Below are 10,234 nucleotides of genomic sequence, written 5' to 3'. Positions count from 1 at the left end.
TGCAAACAAAAGCAGCACATTCCACCCAGCAAGGAATTCTCACTGTTTTCTTCTTGATTTATTTCAACACGGAAGGACTCTAAGCAAAGACTTAAAAAAGAGACTTTTTTAAGAAAAAACAAAGTGCTGGTAAAGCAACAGAGCGCAGGGGGGATCCCTTTGCACCTCCCGGTGAGAACAGAAAAATCAGAACTAGGAAAAAAAGCCCGAAAATGAGAAGGTCCCACCGAGATTTGAACTCGGATCGCTGGATTCAGAGTCCAGAGTGCTAACCATTACACCATGGGACCGGCCCGCGCTGGCAGCGCCGCCGGGCCCCACAGGTGCCGCGGGGGTTCAAAATTCCAACAAAAGCGCAGCTAAAGCGCAGCCCGCGGAGCGAAACGGAGAGGGGGAAGCGGCGGCTCCGCGCTGAAAAAAGCAAAAACCGAAGGCGCCCGAACAGGGACTTGAACCCTGGACCCTCAGATTAAAAGTCTGATGCTCTGCCGACTGAGCTATCCGGGCTCTTGGATGTGCTACCCAGCGCCGCTTTCATGGAGCTTCCCGAATTTTGGGCAGGATTTTGGCGTAGCGGGGCTGGAGCAAAGGGAAGGCGCTGGGGGCTGCCATGGCCGGCCAGGCACGGCAGGAGGAGGCAGGCAAAGGTGGCTAAGGCAAACTTTAGGGCTAAAAAAAATAATAATAAAATTGGGGGTATTATCGGGAAATAGAGGAACGTTAAATGGTGACTGGAGACCAAAGGAAGGCTGAGATTAAAGACACCCCCTTTCGCGGGACGGCCGTGGCGGAGCTCACGGTAAGGGCGGACCTGAGGGAGAACTGCAGCCCCCCCGGGACACCCGGCCGGCGCGGCCGTGGGCGGAGCTCCCCCCCTCGACCCGGTAAGGGCGGACCGGAGGGAGAACTGCAGCCCCTGGCGCGGTTTCCACCGGCCCCTCTCGCTTCCTCCCACGCGGAAACGCTGCCCCGCGTGGCCAAATCGGAGCCCCCCGCGAGCTCGGGGCTAGCGCGGCCACCACGATTAGAACCTAAATAAAATTAAGCGATGGGAACTCCTTAAAAGCGCTCCCCGCGTGGAAGGATAGGGCGGTAGCTGGCACGTAGTCTCATAGAAATTTCTCTTTTAAAAAAAAAAAAAAAAAAAAAAAGATTTTCGATTATGCACAAATCTCTCATACACAAAGAGAGGAAGTTACCGAGCACGTGGCCGCCGTTCTGCGGTCCGGCCACGATGATCCACGCGCAGTTGCAGCCCACCCCGCTCCGAGGCGGCAGCGGCTTCGCCGCTTGACCACGAACCGGCCCACACCACCGCGCGCGGAAAACGAGGCGGCTCCAAATCGCGCGCCGCTATTGGCCAGGAGGAAGGACTCAGTGCTCTTCTATTGGTTCGCTTGCGGAGCGGCGAGATAGCCAATGAGAACGCGCGGTTTCAATCCCTCGCAGGGTATAAAAGGCAGGTCCCGGCGCGCGCTGCGTTTTTGTTTCTGCTGCTGTTGAGATATGTCGGGCCGCGGGAAGCAGGGAGGCAAAGCGCGCGCCAAGGCCAAGTCGCGCTCATCCCGCGCGGCCTCCAGTTCCCCGTGGGCCGCGTGCACCGGCTGCTGCGCAAGGGGCAACTACGCGGAGCGCGTGGGCGCCGGCGCGCCCGTGTACCTGGCCCGCGGTCATGGAATACCTGACGGCCGAGATCCTGGAGCTGGCGGGCAACGCGGCGCGCGACAACAAGAAGACGCGCATCAGTCCCGCGCCACCTGCAACTCGCCGTCCGCAACGACGAGGAGCTCAACAAGCTGCTTGGGGGTGTCACCATTGCGCAGGGTTGGGGTGCTGCCCAACATCCAGGCCGTGCTGCTGCCCAAGAAAGACCGAGAGCCACAAGCCCAAGGGCAAGTGAGAGTTCCCTGGAGACCAATTAGCTTCATATACGGCCCTAAGGTCTTTTTTTTCCTCCTATTTTAAACCCAAAGGCTCTTTTAAGAGCCACCTACTGCTTCAGGAAAAGAGCTGGAAGTTCCTTTCAATTGTAGAATAATTTGATTCTAAACTTGAAATCCAGAAGTGTGCTTCAATTTAAGTTATAATTGGTGATGATAATAGTTATGCGGAAGCTCAGTTTTGCTAACCCCTGTACACTCCTGCTTTGCTGCATTGCACACAACCACTGCATCTGATGCAGATGAGAACCTCCCATCGCCGTTGAGATCCCTAAAAAGACTGCCAGAATAACCTCCAATACAAATTAAATAAAACCTGCTGATAGCTGCTTTAAACACAGGTAGCGATACATCAAATCCTGCAAGACTATGCTAAGGAAGGAGTCCAGAGGGAGCAAAACAGCAGATCAGATGGTGCCACATATCCAACCAAAAACCTTTAAAAAACATTTAAGTATTCCTCCAATAAGCACAGAAATTCCATTTCTTCAAAAAGAGCTGCCCCCATCTTGCTCCTTCCTCGCCTGGAGCCTCCCCTTGCACAAGGATATGTCACTCAGTGCTGGAAACATCAGAGCTAAGCCCCTAGCCAGGAAAAACATCATTACTGCTTTCCTAGACAGGTTAACAGCCACCACTAAAAGCCAAGGAAGGATTTTCTGGAATTAAAACCCTGCAGAAAAGCAAATCCTCTCTGCTTCCTAAGGTATCTTTCTAGAAGCAGCTTCCAAGAGCCATATCAGCAGGAGATTAATAGCAGAGATATGAATGAGGACAAGGTGCAAGATGCATAAAACATGAACTTGAAAAGTATCTTCTATTCCCTTAACGCTACAAAAACTCCTTTCATTTCTGTAAGAGGCAATGAATAATTTTAAGAATGGCTATAAATGCAGCATGCTACTGACATGCAGAAGGAATCAGAAGTTATAGCTTATAGAGCAATCACACTAACTTTTGAAAACGTAATAAATATCATCTTTCTATAAGATAGAGTGTAAGAGTTTGCAGCTCTGTTAGGAAGTGGGCGGCTCGGATCCAGTGCGCTTGGCCAGCTCACCAAGCAGCCCTCGAGGCACTCAAAGATGTTCTGCATAAAGGAGATCACTAATGCCTGTGACCTTGTAAAAAAAAGCCAGTTTTGGGGTGCACCTGCTTCAGCACTTTGTAAAGGCAGATAGAGAAGCTCCCCTTTATGGCTGTGTTGTCACTTCTTGTCGCCCTTCTGCATCTTGGCCAGTGCCTTCTAGGTGCCCCTTTTGGGCACGGGCGCTGCCGTGGTCGCCCCGGGCATCCTCGCCCACCACCGCGTGGAACAGAATGAGGGGCGCGCCCGGTGGGCGCCCTTTATATCGCCGCGATGCAAATGAGGCTCCGCAGCGCGCGCGCCCATTGGCCCGCAGCGCACGGGGGGCGCGGCCCATGCAAACCAGCGGCTCCAAAGCGCCGCCGCTCATTGGCCGCCGCGGCGCCTCCTCTCCCGGCCAATCGGCGGGCGCCGTTTGCATCCCCGCGCGCGCATAAAAGCGGCGCGGGCGGCCCCGGGCTGCGCTGGCTCGTGCCGGGCTCGCGTCGCTGCCATGTCGGGCCGCGGGAAGCAGGGAGGCAAAGCGCGCGCCAAGGCCAAGTCGCGCTCATCCCGCGCCGGCCTCCAGTTCCCCGTGGGCCGCGTGCACCGGCTGCTGCGCAAGGGCAACTACGCGGAGCGCGTGGGCGCCGGCGCGCCCGTGTACCTGGCGGCCGTGCTCGAGTACCTGACGGCCGAGATCCTGGAGCTGGCGGGCAACGCGGCGCGCGACAACAAGAAGACGCGCATCATCCCGCGCCACCTGCAGCTCGCCATCCGCAACGACGAGGAGCTCAACAAGCTGCTGGGCAAGGTCACCATCGCGCAGGGCGGCGTGCTGCCCAACATCCAGGCCGTGCTGCTGCCCAAGAAGACCGAGAGCCACAAGCCCAAGGGCAAGTGAGGGCGCCGCGGCCGCCCCTCGCCCCCTCGCTCTCGCCGCTTCCACCAAAGGCTCTTTTCAGAGCCGCCCACGTGTTCGCGAGAGAGCTGCGGTCCTGCCGGAGCGGCGCGACCCGGCGCGGGGAAGGGGCTCGGCGGGGCCGGGGGAGGCAGCGGCGGGGCCGGGGCCGGCGGCTCCGGCGGGGCGGGAGGAGCCGAGCGGGGCGCCCCGCGCTTCCTTTCCGCGGCTGCGGCGACCAATGAGCGCCGAGCGCGCGAAATTCCAGGCGTTCCCGCGCGGCTCGCTCCGCCCGCTCCCCTGAGCGCGCGAACTCGCTCCTCGCGTCCCTCCCGCGCATGCGCGGCGCGGACGGAGCCGGGAAGCGGCTCTTGGTCCCACTCCCACGCGCGTTTTTCACCAGGAGCATTGGTGGTTCAGTGGTAGAATTCTCGCCTGCCACGCGGGAGGCCCGGGTTCGATTCCCGGCCAATGCAACGCTCTGTTTTAATTTATTTTCCTCTTCCTTGCTTTTCGTTTTGGAGAATAAAACTGCCTTCTCTCCCCTTATTGCCGCCCACGACCCTCATCCCGTTCCCTTCCACGCGAAGATCCACCCGGGCTCCTTGCACCCTCAACCCCTGGCAGCAGCGAACTGATGATTTCACTTTGCTTCGAGCAGAAAAATAAACGAATTTTTCAGGAGGGGAAATAATAATAATAAAAACCTCCCCGGCGTCCCTGGGTGGGCTCGAACCACCAACCTTTCGGTTAACAGCCGAACGCGCTAACCGATTGCGCCACAGAGACCCACGCCCGTGGTTTCCCGGCCCCGCTATTTCCACCCCGCATCCCGGCGGGAGGTTCCGTGGGGACATCGGGGGGACCCGCCACCTCCAGGTCCCCAAGGGGCCTCTGCGGCGCTGAGCGCGACCCTCAAAACTTACGTGTTCAACCCGTCTCCCTGGTCCCTTTTCTCCCGCAGCACTTTTGGGCGCGCCCCAAGGGGTGGATATCCCGTTTTCCCAAGCGATCTCCAAATCCCCCCGGGCTGCAGCAAAGGAGAGAACGGGAGGAGAAAAGGGTGGGAGCGGGATGCAAAAGCCACACCGCTCCCGACGAGGATGGGATTCGAACCCACGCGTGCAGAGCACAATGGATTAGCAGTCCATCGCCTTAACCACTCGGCCACCTCGTCCGCCGGCTGCGGGGCGCCGCGGCGGCGCCATGGGGCGCTCCGGAACCGGGACCGGCACCGGGGCGGCCAAGGGCAGCGGCGGGGCCGGTTCGGTCGCAGGGGATGTAGCTCAGCGGTAGAGCGCATGCTTCGCATGTATGAGGCCCCGGGTTCAATCCCCGGCATCTCCAGCGGTGGCGCGGAGCCCCCGCGGCCTTTTGGGGACCGGAGGAACCCCGCGAGCAGCCCAGAATCTCCCGTGGGGCCCCTGCGCCCTCGGCTTGAAGTGGCTGCTGGCCCTGCTGCTCCCTCTTGTTTTCCTTTTTCTCCTCCTTCCCCTTCTTCACTTCTCCCTCTTCCTTTCTTTTCCTGCTTATTCGTCTTTCTCCTTCCTCACCCGCGTTCCAGCGTTTGTTTTCACCCTCCATCTGGGCGAGGGAAAACGCGGGGCCGCGTCCCGAAACCCCCCGAGTCACGCCACTGGCAACGACCCCTAAATACAAGAAATTCCACGGCCGGCCACTGTTTCATCCCATTTAAAGATAAAAAAGCAAACATATTTTTCAACCAGCAGCAGAGTGGCGCAGCGGAAGCGTGCTGGGCCCATAACCCAGAGGTCGATGGATCGAAACCATCCTCTGCTAGCTCCGATTTTTCTTCCATTCCTGCGTTTTCTACCATTCCCGCGCGGCCCCCGAGACTGAAGCGCGAGGGGCACTCAAAATTTGGCGCCAAAAAGAGGCTTAGACCCTCGCGAGGGGAGCGGGCGCTCATTGGCTGGGAGGAGGTGGTGGGCGGGGCGCCGGGGGCTGCTACAGTCCCCTCTCAGGTCCGCCTGTCAATCGCGGGGAGACCGGGGGTTCGGATTCCTCGACGGGGAGGTTGCAAGAATTTTTTGCTTTTTTCCCCTCGATCAGGGGCGAAAAAGCGCGAGGGGGCTAGCCCCTCGCGCTTTTTCGCCCCTGATCGAGGGGAAAAAAGCAAAAAATTTTGCAACCTCCCCGTCGGGGAATCGAACCCCGGTCTCCCGCGTGACAGGCGGGGATACTCACCACTATACTAACGAGGAAGGGGCCGAAAAGACCTCCCGGCCCGGCCGTGCTCTGCCCACCGCGACCACCGGGATGTAATTCCAGGATGGGAAAAACGGGACAAAACGGGGCAAAACGGGGCTCGGCTCCGCGCGGCGCCTGCGGGAAACGGACCGGGCGCGGGGCGCGTTGGGGCCGCCCTCGGAGATGGAGGAAAATGGCCGATTCCATTCACAAGCGGCGCCGTGGCTTAGTTGGTTAAAGCGCCTGTCTAGTAAACAGGAGATCCTGGGTTCGAATCCCAGCGGTGCCTGTCTATTATTCCTGATGGCCGCGGTATGTTTTTTTTTTCCGTTTCCCCATCTCGTTTAATTTTTTAAGCTCCTGAATTGCTACTGCCGAGGGAGGCAGCAGGTTCTCCGGGCGGAGGAAGATGCAGCTCCGGGTACCCTCCCTAGGAGAGATCCCTCCTGCTGCGGGCGCCGTGCGAGCGAGAACGAGAAGGCGGCAGAGAGGGGAAAACTGAACAGAAAATTAAAAAAGGGAAAAGAGAGAAGAAGAACAAACGAAAAAAATACACTTCCCTGACCGGGAATCGAACCCGGGCCGCGGCGGTGAGAGCGCCGAATCCTAACCACTAGACCACCAGGGAGTGATGAAAACACCCTCCCATTCAGGGCAGAAAAAGCACTTTTTACACCCAAAAAGAGTCGTACCAAGTTAGCCCCGACGCGGTACCAGCAGCGGCAGCTCCCCGCCCGCAGAGCGGCTCCTCGGCGCCGTCTTCCAAGAGCTGCTCCCGCCGCAGCGACCGCGGAGTCCCGCGCACCGGGAGCGAGAGCCGCTTCCCGGCCCCGTCCGCGCCGCGCATGCGCGGGAGGGACGCGAGGAGCGAGTTCGCGCGCTCAGGGGAGTGGGCGGAGCGAGCCGCGCGCGTGAACGCCTGGAATTTCGCGCGCTCGGCGCTCATTGGTCGCCGCAGAAGCGGGAAGGAAGCGCGGGGCGCCCCGCTCGGCTCCTCCCGCCCCGCCGGAGCCGCCGGCCCCAGCCCCGCCGCTGCCTCCCCCGGCCCCGCCGAGCCCCTTCCCCGCGCCGGGTCGCGCCGCTCCGGCAGGACCGCAGCTCTCTCGCGAACACGTGGGCGGCTCTGAAAAGAGCCTTTGGTGGAAGCGGCGAGAGCGAGCGAGCGAGCGAGGGGCGGCCGCGGCGCCCTCACTTGCCCTTGGGCTTGTGGCTCTCGGTCTTCTTGGGCAGCAGCACGGCCTGGATGTTGGGCAGCACGCCGCCCTGCGCGATGGTGACCTTGCCCAGCAGCTTGTTGAGCTCCTCGTCGTTGCGGATGGCGAGCTGCAGGTGGCGCGGGATGATGCGCGTCTTCTTGTTGTCGCGCGCCGCGTTGCCCGCCAGCTCCAGGATCTCGGCCGTCAGGTACTCGAGCACGGCCGCCAGGTACACGGGCGCGCCGGCGCCCACGCGCTCCGCGTAGTTGCCCTTGCGCAGCAGCCGGTGCACGCGGCCCACGGGGAACTGGAGGCCGGCGCGGGATGAGCGCGACTTGGCCTTGGCGCGCGCTTTGCCTCCCTGCTTCCCGCGGCCCGACATGGCAGCGACGCGAGCCCGGCACGAGCCAGCGCAGCCCGGGGCCGCCCGCGCCGCTTTTATGCGCGCGCGGGGATGCAAACGGCGCCCGCCGATTGGCCGGGAGAGGAGGCGCCCGCCGATTGGCCGGGAGAGGAGGCGCCCGCCGATTGGCCGGGAGAGGAGGCGCCCGCCGATTGGCCGGGAGAGGAGGCGCCCGCCGATTGGCCGGGAGAGGAGGCGCCCGCCGATTGGCCGGGAGAGGAGGCGCCCGCCGATTGGCCGGGAGAGGAGGCGCCCGCCGATTGGCCGGGAGAGGAGGCGCCCGCCGATTGGCCGGGAGAGGAGGCGCCGCGGCGGCCAATGAGCGGCGGTGCTTTGGAGCCGCTGGTTTGCATGGGCCGCGCCCCCCGTGCGCTGCGGGCCAATGGGCGCGCGCGCTGCGGAGCCTCATTTGCATCGCGGCGATATAAAGGGCGGCCACCGCGCGCGCCCCCCATTCTGTTCCGCGCAGCAGCGGGCGGGACCTGAAGCTGCCCCCACAAACACGCTGCGAAGTCACTTCCCTTCAGCCTCCTTAGTGACATAAAATCCCCAGATTTTGGTCTTTTGAAATATATTTCCTCTTTCCAATATATGCCGCAAACAGCTTAATTAAGTGGTTTATTCCTGGGGTTTCTCCCTCTGGAAATGCTGCAGTTGGGAAGCCCCCAGCACCAGTTTTGTTCTGGGGGGCAGTGAATGCAGCTCTGCTTGGGGGACAGAACTGGGATTAGTTGCCCCCCCAAAAAAAACTTGCCCTGAGTTTGGGATAGTTTCATTCCCCCCTCCGGAAGCAGCAATGGGAAAAGTAGTGGAAGAGCCATCAAGCTGGAAATGAAGCTCTAATCGCAACCATAATTTAATCACGTTGTGATTAACAGTTGGCATTAATTGGGTTTAGTGCTGTTAAGGTGCCTGTCCTGGGCATCCCAGAGCTCAGGGGGGAGAGGGGAATTCCAGCACCGGAGCTGTCCGGAAATAACAGGCGGAGGTGCCGGAGATGCTGCCCTTGGCACGGAAAAGAGAGGGGTAACAAACGTGCACAAGCGGCGAGGGTGACACGTGGCACCGCGCGGTGCGGAAGCTGCACGACTGTGAGTGGGGCCGGGTGTGCGCAAGCAGTGGGTGACACCCAGCGGGTGACACACACTCGTCGTGTACAGTGTGAGAGAGCAGCGCGGGGTACAACCCACAGGCAGCACAACCGACAGCGCTACAGGCGGTACCTAACACGAGCGACCGCCGCGTGGGTACAACCCACAACCCGTTACACCGTATTAAAACACCCGGACACCGTCTGCAGCCCCAGGGAAACGCAGCGGGAGGGGAACAGCAAAACGGGGTGAAAACGAGTGAAATAAGGGCACAGGAAGACGGGTGAAAACGGCTCCCGGGCCAGCCGGGCTTCCCGCACCAGCGAGGATGTCACCCGGCCGGATTCACAGCATCCCGTTTATCCCTACCGGAAAAAACGGCGGCGGTGACGGGATAGCGGCTGTTTCGGGGCCGATTTCTCCCCGTTCGGGGCAGCACCGAAGTCGGGCTCAGGAAGAGCCGCCCGAGCCTCCCATTCCCATCTTTGGTTGGATTCGAATCCCCAGGGAGTCACTCCGGGTTCAACCAGGCGCCGGCTTCTTCCACGGCCTTGGGCACGACGAGGAAAACCTCGCAGAGGCCTTGGGAGAGGAAATCGCGGAGGAAGCTCCTGCGAGGTCGGAGAATCACGGAATCGTTACGGGTGGAAAAGACCCTCGGGATCATCGAGTCCAACCACAAACCCCTCCATGCCATCCCATTAAACCACATCCCCAAGAGCCTCATCTGTAGGTTCCGTGGACACTACCAGGGATGGTGACTTCCCTGGGCAGCCCGTTCCAAGGCCTCACTCCTTTTTCCATGTAGAATTTCTCCTAATATCCAACCTGATCCTCAACTTGAGGCCTCATCTGCAGGTTCCTTGGACACTACCAGGGATGGTGACTTCCCTGGGCAGCCCGTTCCAAGGCCTCGCTCCTCTTTCCATGTGGAATTTCTCCTAATATCCAACCTGATCCTCAACTTGAGGCCTCATCTGCAGCTTCCTTGGACACTACCAGGGATGGTGACTTCCCTGGGCAGCCTGTTCCAAGGCCTCACTCCTCTTTCCATGTGGAATTTCTCCTAATATCCAACCTGATCCTCCCCTGGCTCAACTTGAGGCCTCATCTGCAGGTTCTCCAAGGCCTCACTCCTCTTTCCATGTGGAATTTCTCCTAATATCCAACCTGATCCTCAACTTGAGGCCTCATCTGCAGCTTCCTTGGACACTACCAGGGATGGTGACTTCCCTGGGCAGCCTGTTCCAAGGCCTCACTCCTCTTTCCATGTGGAATTTCTCCTAATATCCAACCTGATCCTCCCCTGGCTCAACTTGAGGCCTCATCTGCAGGTTCTCCAAGGCCTCACTCCTCTTTCCATGTAGAATTTCTCCTAATATCCAACCTGATCCTCAACTTGAGGCCTCATCTGCAGGTTCCTTGG

At 60.1% G+C, this 10,234-nt stretch overlaps 2 protein-coding genes, 10 non-coding genes and 1 pseudogene across 12 annotated transcripts; 6 read left to right on the top strand and 7 right to left on the bottom strand.

Annotated features, from left to right (window-relative positions):
• Positions 1-218: 218 nt before the first annotated feature.
• Positions 219-290, bottom strand: TRNAQ-CUG (transfer RNA glutamine (anticodon CUG)). Its single transcript has one exon. It is a non-coding gene; the product is annotated as a tRNA-Gln (tRNA).
• A 144-nt stretch (positions 291-434) lies between these two features.
• On the bottom strand, positions 435-507 carry TRNAK-UUU (transfer RNA lysine (anticodon UUU)). Its single transcript has one exon. It is a non-coding gene; the product is annotated as a tRNA-Lys (tRNA).
• A 999-nt stretch (positions 508-1,506) lies between these two features.
• Positions 1,507-1,900, top strand: LOC104577716 (histone H2A type 2-B-like; annotated as a pseudogene).
• Positions 1,901-3,520: 1,620 nt separating this feature from the next.
• LOC148590868 (histone H2A type 2-C-like) lies at positions 3,521-3,910 on the top strand. The gene has a single exon (XM_088538376.1). It carries the CDS (start codon positions 3,521-3,523, stop codon positions 3,908-3,910), a length of 390 nt encoding a protein of 129 aa, XP_088394502.1.
• A 402-nt stretch (positions 3,911-4,312) lies between these two features.
• TRNAG-GCC (transfer RNA glycine (anticodon GCC)) lies at positions 4,313-4,383 on the top strand. The gene has a single exon. It is a non-coding gene; the product is annotated as a tRNA-Gly (tRNA).
• Positions 4,384-4,622: 239 nt separating this feature from the next.
• TRNAN-GUU (transfer RNA asparagine (anticodon GUU)) lies at positions 4,623-4,696 on the bottom strand. The gene has a single exon. It is a non-coding gene; the product is annotated as a tRNA-Asn (tRNA).
• A 306-nt stretch (positions 4,697-5,002) lies between these two features.
• Positions 5,003-5,084, bottom strand: TRNAS-GCU (transfer RNA serine (anticodon GCU)). Its single transcript has one exon. It is a non-coding gene; the product is annotated as a tRNA-Ser (tRNA).
• Positions 5,085-5,182: 98 nt separating this feature from the next.
• Positions 5,183-5,254, top strand: TRNAA-CGC (transfer RNA alanine (anticodon CGC)). The gene has a single exon. It is a non-coding gene; the product is annotated as a tRNA-Ala (tRNA).
• Positions 5,255-5,635: 381 nt separating this feature from the next.
• Positions 5,636-5,707, top strand: TRNAM-CAU (transfer RNA methionine (anticodon CAU)). Its single transcript has one exon. It is a non-coding gene; the product is annotated as a tRNA-Met (tRNA).
• A 353-nt stretch (positions 5,708-6,060) lies between these two features.
• Positions 6,061-6,132, bottom strand: TRNAD-GUC (transfer RNA aspartic acid (anticodon GUC)). The gene has a single exon. It is a non-coding gene; the product is annotated as a tRNA-Asp (tRNA).
• A 201-nt stretch (positions 6,133-6,333) lies between these two features.
• TRNAT-AGU (transfer RNA threonine (anticodon AGU)) lies at positions 6,334-6,407 on the top strand. Its single transcript has one exon. It is a non-coding gene; the product is annotated as a tRNA-Thr (tRNA).
• Positions 6,408-6,674: 267 nt separating this feature from the next.
• On the bottom strand, positions 6,675-6,746 carry TRNAE-CUC (transfer RNA glutamic acid (anticodon CUC)). Its single transcript has one exon. It is a non-coding gene; the product is annotated as a tRNA-Glu (tRNA).
• Positions 6,747-7,306: 560 nt separating this feature from the next.
• On the bottom strand, positions 7,307-7,696 carry LOC104579177 (histone H2A type 2-C). Its single transcript, XM_010226770.2, has one exon. It carries the CDS (start codon positions 7,694-7,696, stop codon positions 7,307-7,309), a length of 390 nt encoding a protein of 129 aa, XP_010225072.2.
• Positions 7,697-10,234: the final 2,538 nt, after the last annotated feature.

Source organism: Tinamus guttatus, unplaced genomic scaffold, assembly GCF_059628265.1.
Source record: "Tinamus guttatus ecotype Peru unplaced genomic scaffold, ASM5962826v1 Tinamus_guttatus_pri_ptg001057l, whole genome shotgun sequence".
Lineage (NCBI taxonomy): Eukaryota > Metazoa > Chordata > Aves > Tinamiformes > Tinamidae > Tinamus > Tinamus guttatus.
The sequence above is the reverse complement of the archived record's forward strand: the minus strand, read 5'-3'. Positions and strand labels throughout refer to the sequence as shown.